Genomic DNA, 19799 nt, shown 5'->3' with positions numbered 1-19799 from the left:
AGCACTCAACGTCCAGAGACTGATAAGGGGAGATGACCCAAAAGATATTTGCTAGCTCTGCTTAGAGAATCTGAAAGACTTTGGGGTCCCAAGGTAACCCCAAGCCTGCCGTGAGCCTGTAGCCAGGCTGCGAGCAGGGACAGGAACCGGGGCTTGGCCACGGCTGCAACATTTCCTGTTCCACAGAGTGAGAGCAGCAGAATGGGGCGGTTGGCATGAAGATGGCAGATGGAGCGTGTTCGTGCCTGATAGCCCCCTGCTCCTCCAGGGCAGTTCAGGGGTAGGACGGGACCCCCACCCCGGGCCAGGTAAGTGCCCGCAGCACTGGGGCCGGTGAGGGATGGAGGGGAGCGGAGCCGCCATGCTAAGAGCAGGGGTGTGCACCTTCTTTCCTCATTTGTTTCTGCCCCGTTCCCAGCTGCACCTCTGACACTGGGAGGCTGGAACATGAACCAGCAAGCAGCACTCTTCTTTTTTAATCTGGTTTCCCTTGAAGCGAGAAGCCCAACAGCTTGGAAGGCAAAGAGAAATGATGTGTGTGCTAATTAGAGAGGGTAATTCAGGGTAACAGAAGGAGGAAATGGAGTATTAGCTTGTCAAGGAGGCCTCAGCAGTTTGCTCAGTGTGGGGTGAGTAGTAGACCGTGTATTTCTTTAAGCTTAACCTTGCTTTTAAAGTGCATTTTTGGTTCACAGAGGATACCAAGAGCTGTTGTTGGGGTGCTCGGTACCAGGCTGGGCAGCCCAGAGGCAGCACAGGCAGGAGAGGGACCGAGCAATTCCTGATGGGAAGAGCTGGATGAGTGAGGACTGAGCAGGACATCCGAGGCCCGGATTCAACACACAACTGGGTTATTTCTACAATTAAGAAAAAAACCCCAGTTGAAATATATTTTTAGATGGTCCTGGAGGGTTAGGAGAGGGGTTGGCTGTAGATGCACACATTGTCCCAAGCTATGGAGTCATACCCAGCTTCAAGGCAGCCTGTTACTGGATGCTGTTACACAGCATCCAACCCAAGAGCTGGGGATGCAGGGAGCAACCAGGGGGTTAAGAGAGCAGCACTCTGTAGCTGTATTCTTCAGGGAGTGGGTGTGTGGGGGCCTCAATAGACGCTCCATTAAAGAAATCCCCAAACCCTCACAACACTGCAAAGTTTTCAGTGCTCCAGACCTCTCTGTGCACACAGATGAGACAGCCACCTCTAAGAAACACGGTGCCACTGCCTGGAGAGCAAGTCACACCACAGCACCACGATATCTGGACCTATGAAAAAGGCAACAGCACAAGAAGTGCACACTGAAGAGAAGTTCACTGCAGAGACAGCAGTTGCTGCTCTTCCTGTGCTTTCACCGCTTGCTTTAGGTTGGCTGAAAAGCTGTAACAGGGTGCACAAAGAATCAGGTTGAATCAGAGGGATGTTATTTTACCAGGAAGGGGATCGTCACTGATGACGATGGGAGCATCGTTGCTTGGTGGCGAGGCCAAGCTCACCAGGCTGCGTTAATTGTTAGAAATTCTGCTCCAAGCATCCTCCTGTCAGCACCACCTGCTAGAGGAGCAGGAACAGCACAGAGCATCTTACACACCCCCCACACATGGGTCCACAGATGCCAAACGGCTCCAGGAACACCACTTGTACCCATCACATGATGGCCCCAGCATCTGATACCTCACATCCACGTAACCTCACCAACAATTCACTCTCCCTCCAATCGTGTCTTTTCCCTTGGTTTCACAGGGAGAGAGGCTGCCAGGAGCAGCAGAGCTGTGCCCAACATGATCAGCCAGCCTGAGAAGGCCCGGCCGCAGCACAGACGGGCCGAGAGCTACGATGAGAAGTGTGAGCGGCGGCACGAGACGCGGGAGAACCGGCGGCAGCGGCACAACGCGACCACCTGCCGCTTCCCCGGCCGGAGAGCGGAGCAGCCGGCGCAGAGCCCCCGGCAAAGGGAGTTCCTGAGGAGGAGGAACCTGGAGAGCGATGCTGGCAGCCCAAAGGAGCCCAAAGCACGCACCCTCCTGGGCTCCTCCTCATTGCTGCAGCCGAGATCACTCGTCTTGCTCCAGGTAACGTCCAGCCCCCCACTCCTGAGCGCAGCTCGGTGCTCTGCCCTCTCCAGATAGCACCCACTAAAGCAGTCACAACCTGTCCACTGACCAAAGCAGCACGGGGCCCGACATTAAAGTACAGCCAAAGAGTGGGGAACACACAGACAAAATGTGCATTTCCTCAGGAACTGCAGAATTTGGGACAGGTAAACACTGTCCCCTCCACCCAGAATTTGGAGACTCCCTGGCACTCGTGGCCTGCCCGGTGCTGCACAGACAACAGCAGCCCAGAGGAGTCACTGTCTGGAACAACATCTGCAGGAGGGTGCAATGTGAAACCCTCCAGTCTGAGCACCAAACCAATTTCTTCCTAAACTCTCATCCCATGCAACGTGAGCTCACCCCAGGGGCTGCACAAGCCTCCGTGGGCAGAGGCAGTTGAACACGAGGTGACTTCCCCACAGGACCCCTTCACAGAGCAGATACCCATCTCCTGCTGCCATCTGGTTCCCTGGCTTCAATCACCTGCTAGACAGCAGGAATCTGGAACAAGCACGTACACACATGCCCCCCTGCACAGCACACTCCCCTGACTGCGTGTGCAGAGGTAACAAGAGGTAGATGGTGATGCGGTGAGCCCTCCACTCCCCCAGCCCCAGGGAAGCCAGCACAGAGCAGGTACCTCTGTGCTGAATGGTAGCAGAGACCCAACCCAGAACCCAGCTTCCTGCCTCCCAAATGCTTATTTCTCCCCCACTAAAAATCTCTAGACACTTTGGGAGAACTCGTCCTGTTCCAGTGTGTCCTGTTACCCACAAAGCCAGCAGGTTTCACCCCCTTCCCACAGAGCCAAAGCAGCAGATCCTCATGAATTTGTTGTGGTTTCTTGGCATCTCCCTGAGGCTCTTCACTCAGGCACTGCAGGGACCTTGGGGAGATGCTGACTCGTGCCACCCTCTCGTTCCAGCACCCGTGGAGCTGCCCCACGCTCTCCCTCGCACACCCCCCTCTCGGTGTTTTGGCAGAAGCTGTCCCCAGGCAAGGTGCCTCTGTGAACACCCAAGGTAGGTGAGGAGTGCTGGGGTTTCCCAACACAGCAGCAGCCACAGCACCTCCCTCCCGCCTCCAAGTCTCCATGGAGCAGTTTGGGATGCGAGCTGGTTGCTCCCTCCATCCCAAGCTCCTCTGCCAGCAGCCCCATGCCTGTGCCAAGTTGTACTGCCCCAGGCTGAGCTTCCCCTGCAAGCTGCAGGTGTTAAGAACGTTCCTGCTTTGCCCTGTGGCTTCCCCATAAGCGCCCCAAATTATCCAGGGGCCTGGGAGGTGGAGTCGATCCGCAGGACCCCTCAGCTTCTACATCTCTGTCCATCTGAGCAGGACTCTCCTTGTCCCCTCCTGCCTACAGAGCCACATTCCCAGCTGCTGCTTCAACAGCCACTCCGCATGCCAGAGGCGATGCCCTCAGGGCAGAGATGGGCACCCAAACAGGAGGGCTCCATCACAGCCCTGGCACAGGGGATCACTCACACCCTTTTGCTTTGCTTTCCCAGGAACCCAGACCCTTACACATCCACATGCAGGAGTGAAACACTCGAGCCAGCAGACAGAGTAAGCCAGTCCTGTCCTCCCCTCCCTCTGTGGGGCACGAGTTTGGGTACCACAGGGCAGCAGCGATGCCCGAGCCCAGACACGTTTCACCTCAGCACGAGTTATCCCTGTACAAACACCCCCAGTGTGCTGGGGTCTAGAGGCACAGACAGCTGCAGACCCCCATAGTGTGCCCACCTCAGTAACACCCTTTCTCTTTTTATTTTAGCTGTGGAATAGCAGTTTTGAACAAGGTAAGCAAAGCACAGACAATAACCAGCCTTGAACTCCTGCAAATTAAATCAGTTTCTAAAGTGTCTGACCAGGGCACTGACTGATGCTCAGTTTCTAGAGCTTCAAAAAATGATGAACCAGCTGCTGTGGAAGAGAGAGGGGGCTCTACCCCAGGGCTCTGCAGCTGCCCCCTTCAATAGACCCCATGGCAAAGATGCCACAGCTCCAATGCTGTAAGTTGCAGGAGAAGATGTTTTCACTTCTCTGGAAAAACAAGCAAACAGACCCCAGCAGGGTCTCCTCCTCTACCCAAACACCTGCTGGGAACTTCCCCCGTTAGGCCAAAATATTTGGATTTTGTAGCAAGTTCTCACAACGTTTACAAACAAAGAATCCCATGGGATTAACCACTCGTCTTTCCCCTTGCAGGAGATGGTGCAGCTGTCCAACTACCTGAAGGTAGGTATCAAAACCAGCTAAGTACCCCCTCAGCAAGCAGATCAACACTGTTAGAATTAATATTAAACACCCAATTAGCATCACCACATGCCCAAGTTCAACATGGGCAGGAAAGCTCCAGATATGCTGCTGAACTCAAAGACCTGTCTGAACCCCCTGGCTTGGCAGAAACCCTGATTGAGGGGGTCCTTGCCAGACTGGGGGGATCCCCAGCAGACCCCCTGACCCGCTCTCCCCTTCCCTCAGGAGGCCCTGCACCGTGAGCTGCTGCTCAAGCAGAAGATGGTCATTCTGCAGGAGCTTTTCTCCACCCTGCTGCAAGCATCAGAAAAATCCTGGCAGGTACCAGAACAGCACGTGGCAATTCCCAGGGGGGCTGGGAGGGGGAGGTTTTGCCCCACACTGGGCTTGTGTGAAGCAAGAAGAGCCCAGGTCTGTCTGCCTTCCCTTCTCAAACCTAAGCTCTCTCTCTGCCCAGTTCTGGGGCTTTGCAAGTGTGGGGATGCTACAGGTGTGAAGCCCAACACCCAGCCAGCAAGACATGGGGCAGAACCCCTCTCCTGCAGTGTCTGCACGCCCTGCATCCTTCCTTGCTGTCAGCTTTCTTTCCAGGGAGGGCTGGACACACACTCAGAGGTCAGGGGGAAACTTTGCCTGAAGTTTTCCCCCTTTTTGTCCCCTAAAATATTGATACAAAAGGTACTTTGCTTTCAGAACAACAAGAAGCGCAAACCATTTCCCTCCTGTAAGGCTTTGGTTGGGTTCTGTATTTGCCCCTTTCCCACTTTTTCTTAACTAAAAAGCAAACAGAAGTCTGTAAGTGGGAGAAAAAAAATTGGAGTCGACCCAACAGGCACCTTCCACCCAGGTTTCCTTCCTGGCCAAAACAGGTTTAAAATATTTTGAAGCTTTCCCTCCCACAGCCCACCCCAAAATATGTTTTTTAGATGCACCAAGCTGATGATCTGGTGCCTCCAGGCCCTGGCAAACACTCATCAGGTGGGGGAGCAATCAGATGATGTCTTTATCTGGGAACACTAAGGCTGACAGCCCCTCCCACGGGGACATCCTGCACACAGCACTTCCTGGGTTCCTTTTGGGGGGGTATATTCTGGCCCTAAACACAGGTCAGAGGAGCCCAGACAGTGATGCTCTGGCACCTTACGTGCGCTGCTGAATCACAGCCCAGCACCCAGCTATCGCCCCACGAAACCCAAACACTCTGGGCAGCACTGAAACAGGGCCCTTGCCTGTTCTGCTACAAGGAGGTAAAGTTAAGCTGACACATTTTATGCAGGGTGATGCAATCAAACATTCATTTACACTTCACTGTGCCACGAAATAAAAGCGGCTTGAGAGCTGGTTTGGAGCAGGAGAGCGAGCGATTGGGCACGATGCTCTCAGCCCTGGTGCTGTGGTTAGAAACTTCCGCCTGTGCTTGCTGCTTCAAATATAACATGAGCAGGAAAAAACACCCTGCCACACTCGGCAGGAAGCAGCCATGAAACCTCAGGTTAAAAGCAGGTGGGTGCACTTTGCTTCTCGCTATCTCTGCTGCAGTGGGGAGGCTCTGCTGCTGCCTTTCAGGCTGCCAGCAGAGTAAAAATTAACCTGCTGCTGGCAGTGGGGACGATGGGGCAAACAAGGTGGATGCTGCCTGGGTCGAGGGGAAGGCGCACAGAGGGAGGCTGGGGCTGGGGGCTTCTCCAGGAGGGATGGAGACGTCCCGTACCGTAACGCTCTGCCGTGGGAACTGATGGCTGGTCACCCCTTCCCAGGCCTGGCTGAAGTACCAGGTTTTTAATCCTTTCAGGTACTCCAGGTCTCAAAGAAATGCTATTGCATCCCCATGAGCACTATGATAGTAACCCCTGAGACTGCCACAGAGCTGGTTTTGAGGTGCTGCTCGTGTCCACGGGGGCTTCTGCCTTGATGGAGCAAGCGGATGCTCTGCAGGAAGATGGAGGTGTTGTTAAACTGGGATAAAAAGCATTTGGGTCCTTCCCCCTCCTGTGATTTTACTTTTGGGTTAGAGAGACCTTCCTACCACAGGTCTGTGCTTAAATCCCCCCGTCTGTTGTAAAACTAGCTTAGCTGATTCAGAGATGCTGCCAGATGAAGGAAGCAAAGTCAGTCTCATTATGATTAAGAGAATTCTCTTCTTTAAGAGGAGAATTGGGTTTTATATATATACACACAAAGCACTTCTCACCATATTGATAAACATTCTTCTCTTTAAGAAGAGAATTATTCTTAATCTCTTAGAGCCTCTTAAAGAAGAGAATCTCATCTTTAAGAAGAGAATTGCTACTTTAATACATTCTCTTCCCACCCTGACCTCTGAAGGGAGCCTGACCTTTGGAAGTACCTCGCAGCACTGCCAAGTTTAAGCTCTGTCCTTTCCAGTGCATTACTACTACATGAACTTTGTTTCCTAGCACAAGCATCACATTTGGGCAAACTGGAAGCCTTCCAGAAACAGCATTTATTATTATTGCTTTGGAGCAGCTATTTAAAACGATTAAGGGAAGGAGTATGAGATAAGGCACCAAGTGAACAGTGCAACCAGAATACTACAGCTGCCAGCCAAAACCAGCTTAAAATGCTGAGATGGCACTTAAATGACAGTGAGAGAGAACTGCAGAAGGCTTTGAGAGAGGTTTTGGAGCTGCCCATTCAGGTAACTCTGGAGAAGAGGGCTATGGAGAATTCAAACATGGTACTTGGGAGCACGGGTGTCCTTTGTCTCTAGCCAGGAGCCGTGCAGGGACCCCCAGGCAGCATTAGTAACAGCAGCAGGGACACGGTCACGAGGGGAAAAGCCATCACCCCAAGATGGGGTGTTGGTGTTTTGTTTAGTGGTAGGGTTTTGGTTTGGGTTTTTAAAACATCCCCTTTCATGAGGCCTCGACCAAGATTCGCTCCTGTAACCTCGCTGGTGAGAGGCATCGTTTCTCATGCCCTCCCACGTACATTGCTCCCCCCTCACTGCCATGCTGGTCTGGTACCAGCCCCAACAGCCACCTCCATCTGTTCAGGGAAACCTTTATGTTCCTCTACCAACGTATAGGCTGCCCCTCCAGGAAAGGAGCTTGCCAGCACACGTCTGAAGCGTAGGAAGGGCCCCGTGCTCTGCCACCTCATACTCTGCACAGTCATTTACATCTGTGCCCAACGGCTGTGGCAACACCACCCTCCAACAGGAACCTTTGCAGACAGCAAATAACACAACCTGCAGAGGAAAGCTGGGCATAGTGCTTCACTTACAAAGATGCTTTTCAAGATTCCACCCACTTTCCAAGACAATAGAGCCTTCAGGTCCTCTATCAACAACTGAACTGGGGAGATTTAGTCTCCTGGACTGCAAGCTTATTTCTGTGCAAATTTAAACAGTGCCAAGACACCAGAGAATCTGGTTTTGCTTGGGTCTAGCAGCTATTCCTGTAACATCAAGGAGCTGCTTTTCAGAGGCTTGACTTCAAACAGAGAGGATACCAGTATCAGTGGTGGAAAAACAGCCTCTGTGAAGGCCTTGCTAGAAGTTTTATCTGCATTTGCATGCAGTCTGGTTTCACAGAACTTCAGAAGCCTGAGTAGCACTGAGAGGAGGTTATCAAGGAAATGAATCTTTGCTGTTGCCCTCTATCCCCTGCCCAGCTGCTAATGTTGTAACACAGACCCAATCTAGTTCCTAAGGGAACCAGCAAGACAAGACCTCAGCACCAGCCAGAGCTTTAGGCAAGGAGCATCACAGGGAGGAACCATCCCTGGCTCCTGGAGGCCAGGGAGCGGGGCTGTGCATGGGGACCAGCAGCTATGCCAGCCAAACTAACCCAAAATCCCCTTGCTCTGCTTTTACCAGCTCACAGCAAGTACCTGCACCCCGTGGAACTGCCCCAGGAGAGTTTTTCAGTGTGTACAAGGTTTCCTTCCCCTGTATCCTGTTTATTCTGAGATTGTGAGAGGTTATCTGAGCAAGTTTAGCCACAATATCATAGATGACAAGGAAGTGAAACAAGCAAAACACTGGGGGCATACTCTGTAGCTCACCAACTGTTTTCCCCCCCTAGGGTCAGCTGAATGAAGATAAATTGAAGTGTAAACTAAGGGCACTTGAAAATCAGCTGCAGACCTGCACCCAGGTAACGTCTGACCCCTGAGAAGCACAGAAACAGAAACCTGACAGAATACCCAACCAGGTCAGGTCTCTGTTTCTGAGCAATCTGATCAGATACAGATTTGAAAAGGGCTTTTCCTGCTTGCTGAAGCAATGCTTCACAGCAAGTTAGCAGCAGCATTTACACAGGCAAGAGCAGGATAAGATCCTCCAAGCACTTTAATTCTCCCTTTAAAGAGTTACTCCAAGGAGTGTGTGAAGAAGATCCTGGTAGAGATGGAGGACCAGAAGCAGACCTACGAGCAGAAGGCAAAAGAGGCTCTTCAGAAGATGCTGGAGGACAAGCTCCAAACAGAGCAGCAGCTGCAGAATTCTCAAGTAAGCAGCATGTTTCACCCTGGGTTTGCTTTAATCTAGTCTAACAGCAGCAAAGAGCTCCCACACATCAGGGAAGGGCAGTCACTAGCTTACCATTAGGAGCAAAGATGCAAAAATATATCTTTTTCTCAGAACAAGCAGCCAAACACACACACAAACATCCAGGGATGCTTTTTTCTAGAGTTGCTGTTTATATAAAAAGGGATTTCCCCCCAAGAGGCAGCACTTTGCTTTGACCTACAAGCTAAATGATATTTTCAGCAAAACAAGTCAGTCTGATCCCAGACACTGCCAGGCTTCACAGTCCCTGCAGCAGAGCGAGCCCTCTGCGTGCTGTCCATCAGATGGCATCAGCCCCACGCAGGATGTTGCGGCCCTGGCACAGCAGGCAAACACACTGCCCCAGCCCCACGCTGTGCCCATCAGTTCGGGGAAAGCCCCCAGTCACAGCCCACCCCCTGGGCCCTTTTTCCAACCCCCAGAGAAGCCTGGCAGTGACGAGGGAGGACCTTGCCCTCTGGAAAGAGCACCATGCCACACTCAAAGCCGAGCTGACCAAGATGAGCGCAGCGCACGCCGAGCTCGAGAGCCGCTCCCTGGTCTTGCAGAGCAAGCTGCAGGTATGTGACATCCTCAACAGAGCAGCGCCCATGGGGGCTTCCATCTCCCAGTTCACAAGCAGGGTGAGATCCCCAAGCAGAGCATCCTGCTGGATGAGGGGCAGCAGCCACAGCCCAGCCTTCAGCTTGGGGCTGCATGTCGCTGGCCAAAGCTGATGCTCACAGGCCACCCATGGCACAGTGCTGGAGCTAGGCTGATTCTGGAGCTAGGCTGATGCTCCTGGGGCTCTTCTCACCCCCAGCAAGCAGACACACAGAACGAGCAGCTCCAGCAAGCCCTGGGCAGCCTGCAGAACGAGCACGCCGTGCTCCGCCGGCAAGCCAGCGCCTTGCGGGAGGACAACGACCTGAAGGCAGAGCGCATCAGCACCATGGAAGGTATGGTGGGCAGGGGGGCGGTGGTGGGGGGCACATCCATCCTCCAAATGACAGGAAGATAAGGAAAATAGCCTTAAAATCCTGGTCCTTAAAGCCAAGCTCACGTGTGCAGGATGTGCCACGCATCTTGGCTTGCTGAGCAAGTGGTTTCCAGAGGGCTCCTGAAGTCATTGCCAACTAGATTAAAGGATTTCAGAGGAGTGCGGTAACTTTTCTAGAAGCAAGCATGGACTCAAAACCTGACACAGAAGAAAGATTCAAAGATGAGCCCTCAGCTTTGATGAGGACTTCTGCACCCCTGTCAGACCCATCAGATGCTGCACACAAGCCTGCTCAATGGCAGGGCATCACCCACTACTGTCTGAGGTGCTGCTGGGAGGTGGAGGGTGACACTGGTGTATAAATGTGACCTAATAGCATCTAAATGTACCAATTCTGGTAAAGGCAGGGAAACCCCCACAGACTTCACATGGCTACTTTAAAACACAACCCAGGAAGAGAACAGGGCCAGCAGTTTATTTCCATAACTGATCTCAGACATAAATTAATAAAACACAGGAAAAGCTGATGAAATGGAGCAATTACCAGCTAAAACTCATGTCCCTTCAGAGAAGAAAGTTCAGCCCAGCCAGTAACAACCCCTCCCATTAAATGTGGGGAAAGGGAAAGTTGCCATCCTTACATAAAGATACAGAGACTGACATCAGCCTTGGTTTTCTTCTTGCTGTTGTTGCAGATAAACTACAAAGAGAACAAACCCAGAAGATGACACTGGAGGCACAGATCAGCTACCTGCACAGTAAGTGACACCGAGAAGCACGAAGCCAGAGCTCTGAGCTCGTGCTGTGGAGGGTAACCCAGGCTTTCCACCTTCACAGACCTGATACAGAACCAGACCAACACACAGAAGACCCAGGACACGATGGTGCAGAGGAAAGGTCAGCAAACTTTGTAACTCCCACCTAGCACCCCTCTCCCTGGATACAGGAGCGTTAGACCTGGCTCTAGGAGTCTGCACTGGTTTAGAACAAAGGATTATTTTTAAGCTGCACAAAATGAGTTACCATATTTTGCTAGTTAACATTAAATATAAGTGTATTTATGTTGGCAAACACGTTAAAATAAATGGATTTCATTGCTAACTCTACAGTGGTGGCTATGCCATTTTTTTCCCCCCAAGCAAAACCATTCCAGTTTGTAATTGCAACTACAGCTGCACTTGGAGAAAAAAAAACCCAACAGAGATAAAAAGCATTTTACCCCTCCCTCCCTCCCATTTCTGGCAACTTATTCTAAATATTCCTCTAACGATGATTAACTTGCAGCAGAGGCAGGCTCTTGATTATAACCCAGCTCCTGTGTCCTCTGCTGTGGGGTTGCACACAAATATTATCTTTCAACTGTGCTGAGCAAACAAGATCTAAAGCAAACTGAGAGCCAGGACCTGTTTCTCATCAGAAACCTGACTGTTTTCTAGACCAGGTTTTCACCATCCAGACCCCACCACCTCTCACTCCTGCCAAGGAGAAACAATACACTCTGTTAGAGCACCCTGAGGAGGAGGAGGAGGAGGGAGAAGAAAGTCTGAAGGATGAGATACAGAAAAGGACATCTCAGCTTACAGCAAAGGAGAAAGAGGTGAGGACATCACCAAACCATGGCTGGGACAGAGGTCCGGGCTGGGGAGCGAGCTGTGGGTGTAAGTGCTCCAGCAGCAGCAGGACACAACACCCTGGCAGCAACCAGAGCTTGGTTTCTCCTGTAAGGATGATCTCTGCTGAATCATCTGATACCAGCCTCAGCCAAACCCCAGTCTCCACACACGAGGGCAGGGGGCAGCAGCCCGGCCCTCTCCATACAAACCCATTCCTGCTCCTGCAGGCAGGAGAGTCTCAACTAACAGGGAAAAGCCAAAGCCACACTTTAAAAGCTGAATTCCTGAGCATAAAAGGAAGGAGAAAAAGGCTTACAAATAACAGGCAGGTCCTGAAAAGCAATGCCCTCACAACTGGGCTGCAAAAAACTTCAAAGCCTTCTGGCCTCTTAGTTGCACCTTCCCTTCCAAAATCCTGCCTCAGGACACAGTACTACCAGCCCAAACCATGCCCTCTGCCAACCAACCTCCCCACAGCAGCACTCCCATCACAAGAGCTTATAAAAAAAGGATCAATAACTTACTGTAGCAGAGCTCCAAGCCACAAAGGAGAAGAGCTTGTCCTACTGACCCATGCTGAGGAACACACACCAACCCCAAACAACCCCCAGCACCACCTGGGGAAAGGTTTTGTATAGCACAATCACAGCAAAAGGGAACAGCTGGGGGTAGCCTGGCTGCCCAACACCTGCCTGGCTCTGGCAGCCCCGGGGAACAGGCTGCCCCCTCCCCAGCACACCACTGAGAAGGCACCGGGGCTGCTGGGGTGCTCCCTGGGATTTGGGGTTAAACAGCACGGCCAGGCTGTTTAACCATGTCTGGCATGTGTGCTCCGTGTCTCAGGAGGTGCAGAGGGCTCTGCACTTGCTCTGGCAGTCAGTGGCATGCGGGTGATCTCAGAATGAGAAGCAGACCCTGCCACGAGCTCTGCTCCATCCTGCTGCGCCTTCTTCTCCAGTCATATAAATAACTCCTGCTTCTCTCTCCAGGGCAGCAGGGCCGAGCAGCTCACGGGGTGATCACGGGCCAGGCGCTGCCTCTATCGCCACATCCCCAGTAACACTGGGATCTGCTCTGTTCCTTATAGGTACAAGTGGGCGTACAGGGAGCAGAAGCCAACCCCCCCCATCACCGCAGCGTCCCGGCCAAGCGCTGCAGCCGCTGCGGGGGCCCAGTCGCTCGGGGTGCGTACAGGAGCGAGGGGATCCCTCCCGCTAACGGCCCCTCGCTCTGCTTGCAGTGCTCGGAGCTGCGCTCGGAGCTGGAGGCCCTGAGCGAGGAGTACCGCTCCTGCCTGACCAGGCTGCGCCAGTGCCGGGACGAGCTCAACCACTTCCAGGGCAAGCAGGCAAAGGTGGGAGGCGTTCCTCACCCCAGCCCCCAGTGCCTTCCGACCCAGGCTGCAGATGGGGCTGGGAAAAGCTCCCCCATTTATTTGTGCATTCCTGAGAGATGAGTGTTTGCTAGGGAGGAGATGAGACGTTTCTTCTCCCCACCAATTTCCTTGCTTCTCCTTGCAGAGACAGCGCAGTCACTGGATCCCTCTCCTGGTGGCACTGGTAGCAGTGGCCACAGCCGCCTTCCTCACAAGTTACAGACCATGAAGGGCCTTCTGGATGACCCGTCTCACTGCAGGAACTGACTTCTGCTTCACCACCGTGTTCCACAGTGCACATCAGCTGTTTTTCTACTTACCTGTGTGGTTCATAACCTGGGCTGGTGTCGCACCAGAATCTCACATAAACTCTGAGAGATCACTCCTCCCCGACACTGCTTTGGCTGTTCCACATCAGTTGAAGGTTGTGCTGCCTGCCCAGTTCCTGTGGCACCAAGGGACACAGCCACTCCAGCCAGCACTGGATGTCTCAATCCGGGTGGAACGAGGCAGGCTGTTCCCCCTGGATACAGCCTCCCCAGTTTTCACACCCTGTGCCTGAGAAGGCCACACAAGTCTTTTATTTCCTCCCTAAAATGGGAGGTGTGTGACCCTGGACCATCTCTACTGGTACCTGAGGAATAAAGCCAGCTTTTAGCACAGCCCCTCACGCTCCCCCCACGCACGATCCCGAACAATCTTCCCACCTTCTGCCCACAGGACCCAGTTCAACCCCCCAGTGAGCCTGACTGATGCCAAGCATCCCCACAGCCACATGCGCTTCCCCTTCACTGCCAGCACCACGTTAAACCCACACAGGGGTTTCAAGCCCCTTCCAATGCTGCACTGGACGGGTTTTACAGTAGCACCTACCCCTCGTTTCAGCGCCAGCTCAGCTAGGAGACGGTGTGTGACACTATTTCACACCAGTAGTAAACATGATACAGAGCCTACAATAAACTTCACAAATTCAGAGTACCGTGGTGTGCAGATTTTTTATTGAATTCTCAGCTGCTCGCAGCAAATAAATACAGCCTGAGTTCACAGGGTATGCTCTGCAGTCAGGACAGGCTGCAGGGCAGCTGTGAGCACAGACATCCACATGCTCATCTTGTGGGAAGTACACGTGTATTTGATCTGCAACCACCCTATGAGGTCTGGGGCCTGAGATCATCACCATTCAGTCCCCGGTGCTCTGGGGCCTCCTGAGCGCCTCAGCCAGCCCCACACATGGGAACCGCCGCTCTTGCCTCGGTCCCTAAGGCATGTGAGAGAAAGGCCATAAAAGTCTGAGTGTGTGTTTTACAAGGCGACTGCTGGAAGAGTCACCACCTCGCTGGAAATGCGGAGGTCTACAAAGTCACTCTGTGCGCTGAAAGCCTCCTCCAGTTCATCACACCAGGCATCCAGCAGCTCCTTCAGCTCCGCGCAGAGGCTCTCCGGGATGCTGAAGGAGTAGATCTGGACCACGAGTCCATCCTTTATCCTGGGGCAGGAGGCCCGGGCCGTGAACACCCTCAGCGGCGTCAGCGCCAGACAGTTCTCGTCGCCCTCCTCCATGGAGAAGGCATACGCCACCGGGTAGCCCAGCAGCACCCCGACAACGGTGCAGAGGTTCCAGCCCGTGGGGACAACCTCACTGGAGGACACGGGGCCGGTGGCGGTGGCCTCGGCAGCCCCCAGGTGGGCGAGGAGGGCGGCGAGGTGGCCCCTGATGGCCTCGGCCTCCACGGGCCCACAGAGAGCCGGGCACCGCTTCCCCGCTGAGACATCCACGAAGGGCGCAGGGCGGGAGCGCAACACAGCCCCCAGCCTCTGCCGGGCGAGTCCCGGGTGCAGCAGGAGGGCCGAGCCCCCCGCATCCAGCAAGTGCAAGCAGGGCGGGGCCAGCCCGGCCTCCCGCAAGCGGGCCAAGTACCGCCGCAGCTCAGCGGGACCCGCCGCGCCGCAGTCGTACAGCAGAGCCGGCTTCAGCCCCGCCGCCACCGCCAGCACCTCCCCGGCCAGCTGCAGGGCACGGCCCGCCGGCAAACGCCGCCGCCGCCCGGTCCCCAGCTCCTCCCGCGCCGCCGCCACCAGCCGCGGTGCCGACAGGGCTCTACCCGCCGGGGGCTCCACCTCGGCCGCCGGGCCCATGGCCACGGCGCGCTGAGAAGAAGCCACGGCCGGGCCTACCGCTTCCGGGTCGGCCTCGGCGCTGGCGTGGGCGGGGCGCCGGGGCGGGGCCGCTGGGGAAGCCCGCTGCGCCCCGCTCTAGGCCTGGTTCTGCCCGGGCAGGCCGCGCCGCCCAGCGCCAGGCCTCGGTTCACAGGTGCGCCCACGGCCCTCAGCTAGAGCAAGGCGAGCACAGCGCCGAGCTGGGACTCAATGGTCTCTTGAGGTCCCTTCCAAGCCCTGTTAGGGGTCTGCTTGAAGGGGCAGAGCTGATTATTTGAAATATATATGTTAATGTAATCGTGCGTGTGTGTGTGTGTACCTACATATAAAAACCCAGCCCCACCCAGAAGCAGCATCACCTGCCCAGGGTGCAGCTCTAGCCCAGTTAAAGAGAGAAAACAAGGCAAGGTGATACTGTCCAGGGAGGTTTAATAGAGCAGAGATTATTCCCTTCTCCCTCCCCCCAAAGATCAAGTATTTATATACAATATACCAACAGCAGATTAAAAATATTACAGAATTTAAAATTTTATTTATACATAGGGGTTGTTTAAGCAAACGGCTGAAAAGAGCAGAGGAGCTGGAGGTACCCTGTCATCACCTCTGTGTTAAACACGGCTACAACAGTAGTACCATAGAGAGCTGAATTTGAATCAAATGACCAGATTTACAGATTTTATTCAGGCTTAGGCAAGGCACTTGTTAAGAAATAACTCTTTTCGTATGTACAACGTTAAGAAACCGCCGGGGAAAGCAAAGCGCGTGTCACTGCGCGGGGAGCGGCTGCGCCATGTGCATGGGGGGGCCCTGCATGGGCCACGCTTCCTGGTGGTTCTGCAGCAGGCGGTACAGCTGCTTGAGGTGAGCCACGATGTTGTCCTTGATGTCGGGTGTGGAGATCTGGAGCCGCACGCTGCCGCTATCGAAGGAGCGTGTGAAGTCACCAGAAAACATTTCGTAGATCATCCGAGCCACAACTGGAATGACCTGTTTAAGAAGAATTTGGTTGTTTTAGCTTAATGGCCGCACAGTACAGTCCTGTTATCTGGCCAGGATTCCCCTCCCCTGGATGCACGGGATGTTTTCCATAATAACCTGACCTGCACTCATAGACTGATGCCATCAAGCACACGTATTTGCCATGACAAAACCCAGCAGCTCTGCTGGGGTTTCCTGGTGTCACTAACCAGGGAAGAGGAGGTCTCTGGTATCTGTGGGCATCAATCCAGAGCCAACACACCAGCCCCAGCTCAGCTGGCCCCTGTCACTTCAGAGCCTTGGCTCCTACCTGAACCACAATCAGCTTCCTCTCCCTGGGTTTTCCATCAGGCCATTCTTCTCCAAAACAGAAGTAGATTTCATATGGTGGCTGTTTCTCAATCTGTCCTTTCTGATGGGCAATCAGCTCTAGGAAGAAAAGCAGAATGCTGTGGAGTTAACCTCTTTCAGTTAATCTCTCCCCACATCCCACATCATTATACTGTCTAGGATCTTGCTGACCTTTCCCAGAGCCACTCCTACACAATCACAGCTTATTTCTTGCACCCAGAAGAGCTTTCCTTAAAGCAAGGCCCACCAATGTTTCCCAGATCACCAAATGACTCTTCTGATGCACACCTACTCCACAGGCCACTGCAGCCTGGGAAGCTGTGGCCCCTACCCAGGCTTCGCACACAAACTAATCAGTGCATCCAGCCTGACCACACTCTCCAGCAGTACCATCAAGTGCCCAGACCAGTATCCAAAGCTATCTTTCAGAAGCAGAAGCTACCTACCACTTAGGAACGTTTCCAGACAGAAGAGTTTGACTTTCTTTTGCCTCTCAATCAGATTCGGTGTAGTGGAGGAAGGCGCACAGGGACCAGACCAATACACCTTGCACTGGCAGAGCCGGACAGCGTAGATGGCATGGCCACTGACCTCCAGGATCAGTCCCCTGTCCATAACATCCAACAGCCGACTTGTGAAGATCTTCTGCCTTTCATTGGTGATTTGCTCTGTTCCTGGGAACTTGACTTGCTCCAGACTAATAGGCCCAAAGAGCTCTTCCTGGTCTGGCATAGGACCCAGCTCTCCGTAGAAGAGTCTGCATCCCTGCGGGTTGCTTACAGTCGTCGTTGGTCCAGTCTCCTTTCCTCTGTATTCAAACTTGATTTCTAGGTCTGTCACTGAGAGAGAAACTGTCAGTTTAGCTTTTCCTGGGCTTTGCATGTAGCGTGTCAGCAGTAGCAACACACCACACAATCCACACTACAGTCACAGGGATGTTTCACTACACCCAGTTCTCCATGCTAACAAGCAAACAGCCACAGGAAAAAAGTCAACACTATTTTTAAAGAAAAATCCAATGACAGAAGCACTACAAATCCATGTACGTACTTGGCAGAGAGCTGATCCAGAGCTCGGGGCTGCTGAAGAAGTCGTGCTGCAGCGCAGTTGGGGGCATTTCCATATCTAGAGGTTCATTCTTTGGCCACACAGCTTCAGGGCTGCAGTTTTCTGCGCTGGCTGGAGCCATTGGAGAATCTACAAGGAAACAGTTCTTTAATGCACTGAGACTTTATTTCAAGCACATGCCAATTTACAAGGAAATACCTTAGCTAATGCATTAGCCTATGCCACCAACCATTGATATTAAGATATGGAAATGTCTCTTGAATAGGGACATGCTGAGACTGATTCAGTTCTTCCTCCTCTTCCTCATCAAGATCATTATCCTTCTCATCCCATGGAGCTGAGCCTGTGGAACCTGCAAACAAGCACATTCTTGTGGGCAGCCGATCGGTGTGAAGCACTGAAGCGCTTCTTGCTTGGAAAAAAATGATGACATCTTCACACTGGCTTTGCACAGTATTGTAATTTTATTTGTGTGTTTTCTGAATATAATTTAAAAAGCAAAAATCTGATCTGTGCTACATACTATTTACAGCTGAGCACATAATTCTAGAAAGCTAAGGAAGCAGAGAAACTATTGCCACTGTTTCTTAGCAGAAGACATGCAACTGTGTGCAGGCATGCTGTGGCTCAGCGTGCTCTTCAGTTTAGGCACAGCTGGGCTTACACAGGGCAGGTGCTTCCTGCCACACACAAAGGCAGCTTGAGGGTTAATGCCACGGAGGGAACAGAACAGGCATTGGCCCAGCGCCTGCTCAGTCACCAGCCCTGTATCAGCAAGGCCCTCACCTGGATTAATGATTGATCCCTGGGACTGCGGGATATCACACACTTCATAAATTTTAACAGGATTCATGGGCACCTCCTTGGTGCCATCGTACATCAAGTTAAACTCCCGGCTTTTGTTAAGAGCACATCGGAGCTGGGCTTTCCACTTCGCAGGGTCTGGTTCATCGACTCCTTCCTGGTACTTTCCCGTTTCCACAGCCCAAGCCTGGGGACAAAGTACACTGCGCTCAGTCCAGCCCTCTCAGCAGAGCAGCTTTTATCACAAATCAAACGTCTAAAGAAATTCACTGTAAAAATCCTTCTCTTGCAGAAGTCTGAACTAGAGCTCTTCTCATAACAGAAATTTCCACTTTAATAGCCCTTCCCATTAAAAGAAAGGGGGGGGGGGGAGGACTTAAATCTAAATGTCCCAAACCATTAGCAATTCTGAGCATGTATCTTCACAGGAGTTGAAGTATAAATTGTCCATGACTCTGCACTGAGCTTTTCTCAGTGTCTCGGGTTCAATACCACGTCACATTTGACAGCAAGCCATACTGCGTAGGAGGAATGGGCTCTCTTAAAATGGAGTGGAAGGGCAGGCACAGACACCCAGCTGGCCCTTTCTCACCCCAGATCAGGCTATCGGTCCAAGATCCCTCCAAGGCAGCGGTCAGAGTGTAGGAGTTATAATGAATCCCTTGGGATAAGAATATTAGGGACAACAGTGATGAGTGTTGGACCTCTTAAGGTTTATGTAAGAGCATTTACCGGTTTGCTGCTAAGAACAAGCCGGCTACCACATCCTAAACCCAGCAGATGAAGCAAAGAGCAGCCATGTTTCAGATCCCACACAATTAGTTATCACCAGGTCTTTGGAGGTTGGAAGGGGTTAAAGAACTCAACACCATTTCAGGCAGTGCCAAGCTTGGCATCCAGGTGCACAAAGTGGCTTTTCTGAGGTCAAAATGTGCCTGGAAACAGCTACCGAGATGCCTATCCAGCGCCTGGGCCAACAATTCAACCCTTTGTCCCTGTTTAAGAGCCGTGGTGGAACCAAGCTTCCCCTCCCTCACCTTGAAGATGGTGTTCTCCTCCTCGTGCTGCGGGCTGTGCCGCGTTGCGTGCTTCCAGGGGATCTGAAACCGCTTTGCCTCTCGGTTGAGCCAGATAAGGCCGGGATACATACCGCTATCGACCTGGGCCACCAGCCACGGCTTCAAGCGGACTCTTCGCGGGTGCAACGCCATTGTCTACAAAAGACAGGGGTAATAGTAGCCCAGCTGCTAGAGGTTAGTTGAGACTCTCATGCTTCACAGAAACAGTTAATTTGATGAAAAAGAACCCTACAGCAGCGTGACTCCTATCGCTTGTTAGGTGACCACGCAGCAAAGCCACTCATCCAGACTCAGGTAGGTGACTTCTGCTGGGAGATCCAGGCGCATCGCAACGCAGGGACCACGACTGTTACCAGAACAGCTTCTTTACAACCCCAGCAAGCAGAGACGGCGCGTTGTTTGTGTTCAGTGAGCGCAGGGAGGGCGAGCCCCAATCACACCGAGCTGGAAACGCTGCGCGGGAGATAAAGCCGCCAACAAGCCACGGCAAGAACAGGCAGCTGCATTTC

General features: G+C 52.9%; 3 protein-coding genes across 3 annotated transcripts; 1 reads left to right on the top strand and 2 right to left on the bottom strand.

The window, feature by feature from the left end:
• The first annotated feature begins 247 nt into the window (after nt 1-247).
• On the top strand, nt 248-13136 carry TRAF3IP3 (TRAF3 interacting protein 3). Its single transcript, XM_084275986.1, has 16 exons — nt 248-308; nt 1741-2069; nt 3019-3115; nt 3602-3659; nt 3868-3892; nt 4302-4331; nt 4578-4673; nt 8402-8473; nt 8686-8826; nt 9309-9446; nt 9689-9824; nt 10561-10623; nt 10703-10762; nt 11302-11462; nt 12566-12832; nt 12999-13136. The coding sequence occupies exons 2-16, from the start codon at nt 1779-1781 to the stop codon at nt 13080-13082; spliced, it is 1719 nt and encodes a 572-aa protein (XP_084132112.1). The 5' UTR covers nt 248-308; nt 1741-1778; the 3' UTR covers nt 13083-13136.
• Nucleotides 13137-13842: 706 nt separating this feature from the next.
• LOC311201573 (UPF0739 protein C1orf74 homolog) lies at nt 13843-14989 on the bottom strand (the record flags this gene model as incomplete). The annotated part of the gene is made up of 1 exon (XM_084275985.1): nt 13843-14989. One exon carries the CDS (start codon nt 14987-14989, stop codon nt 14156-14158), a length of 834 nt encoding a protein of 277 aa, XP_084132111.1. The 3' UTR covers nt 13843-14155.
• Nucleotides 14990-15522: 533 nt separating this feature from the next.
• Nucleotides 15523-19527, bottom strand: IRF6 (interferon regulatory factor 6). Its single transcript, XM_084276062.1, has 7 exons — nt 19249-19527; nt 18194-18398; nt 17637-17759; nt 17390-17536; nt 16786-17178; nt 16299-16417; nt 15523-15997 (listed from the first exon to the last, which is right to left on the bottom strand). The coding sequence occupies exons 1-7, from the start codon at nt 19420-19422 to the stop codon at nt 15776-15778; spliced, it is 1383 nt and encodes a 460-aa protein (XP_084132188.1). The 5' UTR covers nt 19423-19527; the 3' UTR covers nt 15523-15775.
• Between the last annotated feature and the right edge of the window lie 272 nt (nt 19528-19799).

Source organism: Gallinula chloropus (genome assembly GCF_964237585.1).
Source record: "Gallinula chloropus genome assembly, chromosome: 27".
Lineage (NCBI taxonomy): Eukaryota > Metazoa > Chordata > Aves > Gruiformes > Rallidae > Gallinula > Gallinula chloropus.
The sequence above is the reverse complement of the archived record's forward strand: the minus strand, read 5'-3'. Positions and strand labels throughout refer to the sequence as shown.

Excerpts from the sequence above, each read along its gene's own strand:
- IRF6 (XM_084276062.1), bottom strand. The coding sequence starts at position 19,422 with ATGGCGTTGCACCCGCGAAGAGTCCGCTTGAAGCCGTGGCTGGTGGCC. Across the intron at positions 17,760-18,193 it reads GGGATCAATCATTAATCCAG|GTTCCACAGGCTCAGCTCCA; the intron begins GTGAGGGCCTTG and ends GCTTGTTTGCAG. Across the intron at positions 17,179-17,389 it reads CTGGATCAGCTCTCTGCCAA|TGACAGACCTAGAAATCAAG; the intron begins GTACGTACATGG and ends TTTCTCTCTCAG.
- TRAF3IP3 (XM_084275986.1), top strand. The coding sequence starts at position 1,779 with ATGATCAGCCAGCCTGAGAAGGCCCGGCCGCAGCACAGACGGGCCGAG. Across the intron at positions 2,070-3,018 it reads GATCACTCGTCTTGCTCCAG|CACCCGTGGAGCTGCCCCAC; the intron begins GTAACGTCCAGC and ends CTCTCGTTCCAG. Across the intron at positions 9,447-9,688 it reads TCTTGCAGAGCAAGCTGCAG|CAAGCAGACACACAGAACGA; the intron begins GTATGTGACATC and ends TCTCACCCCCAG.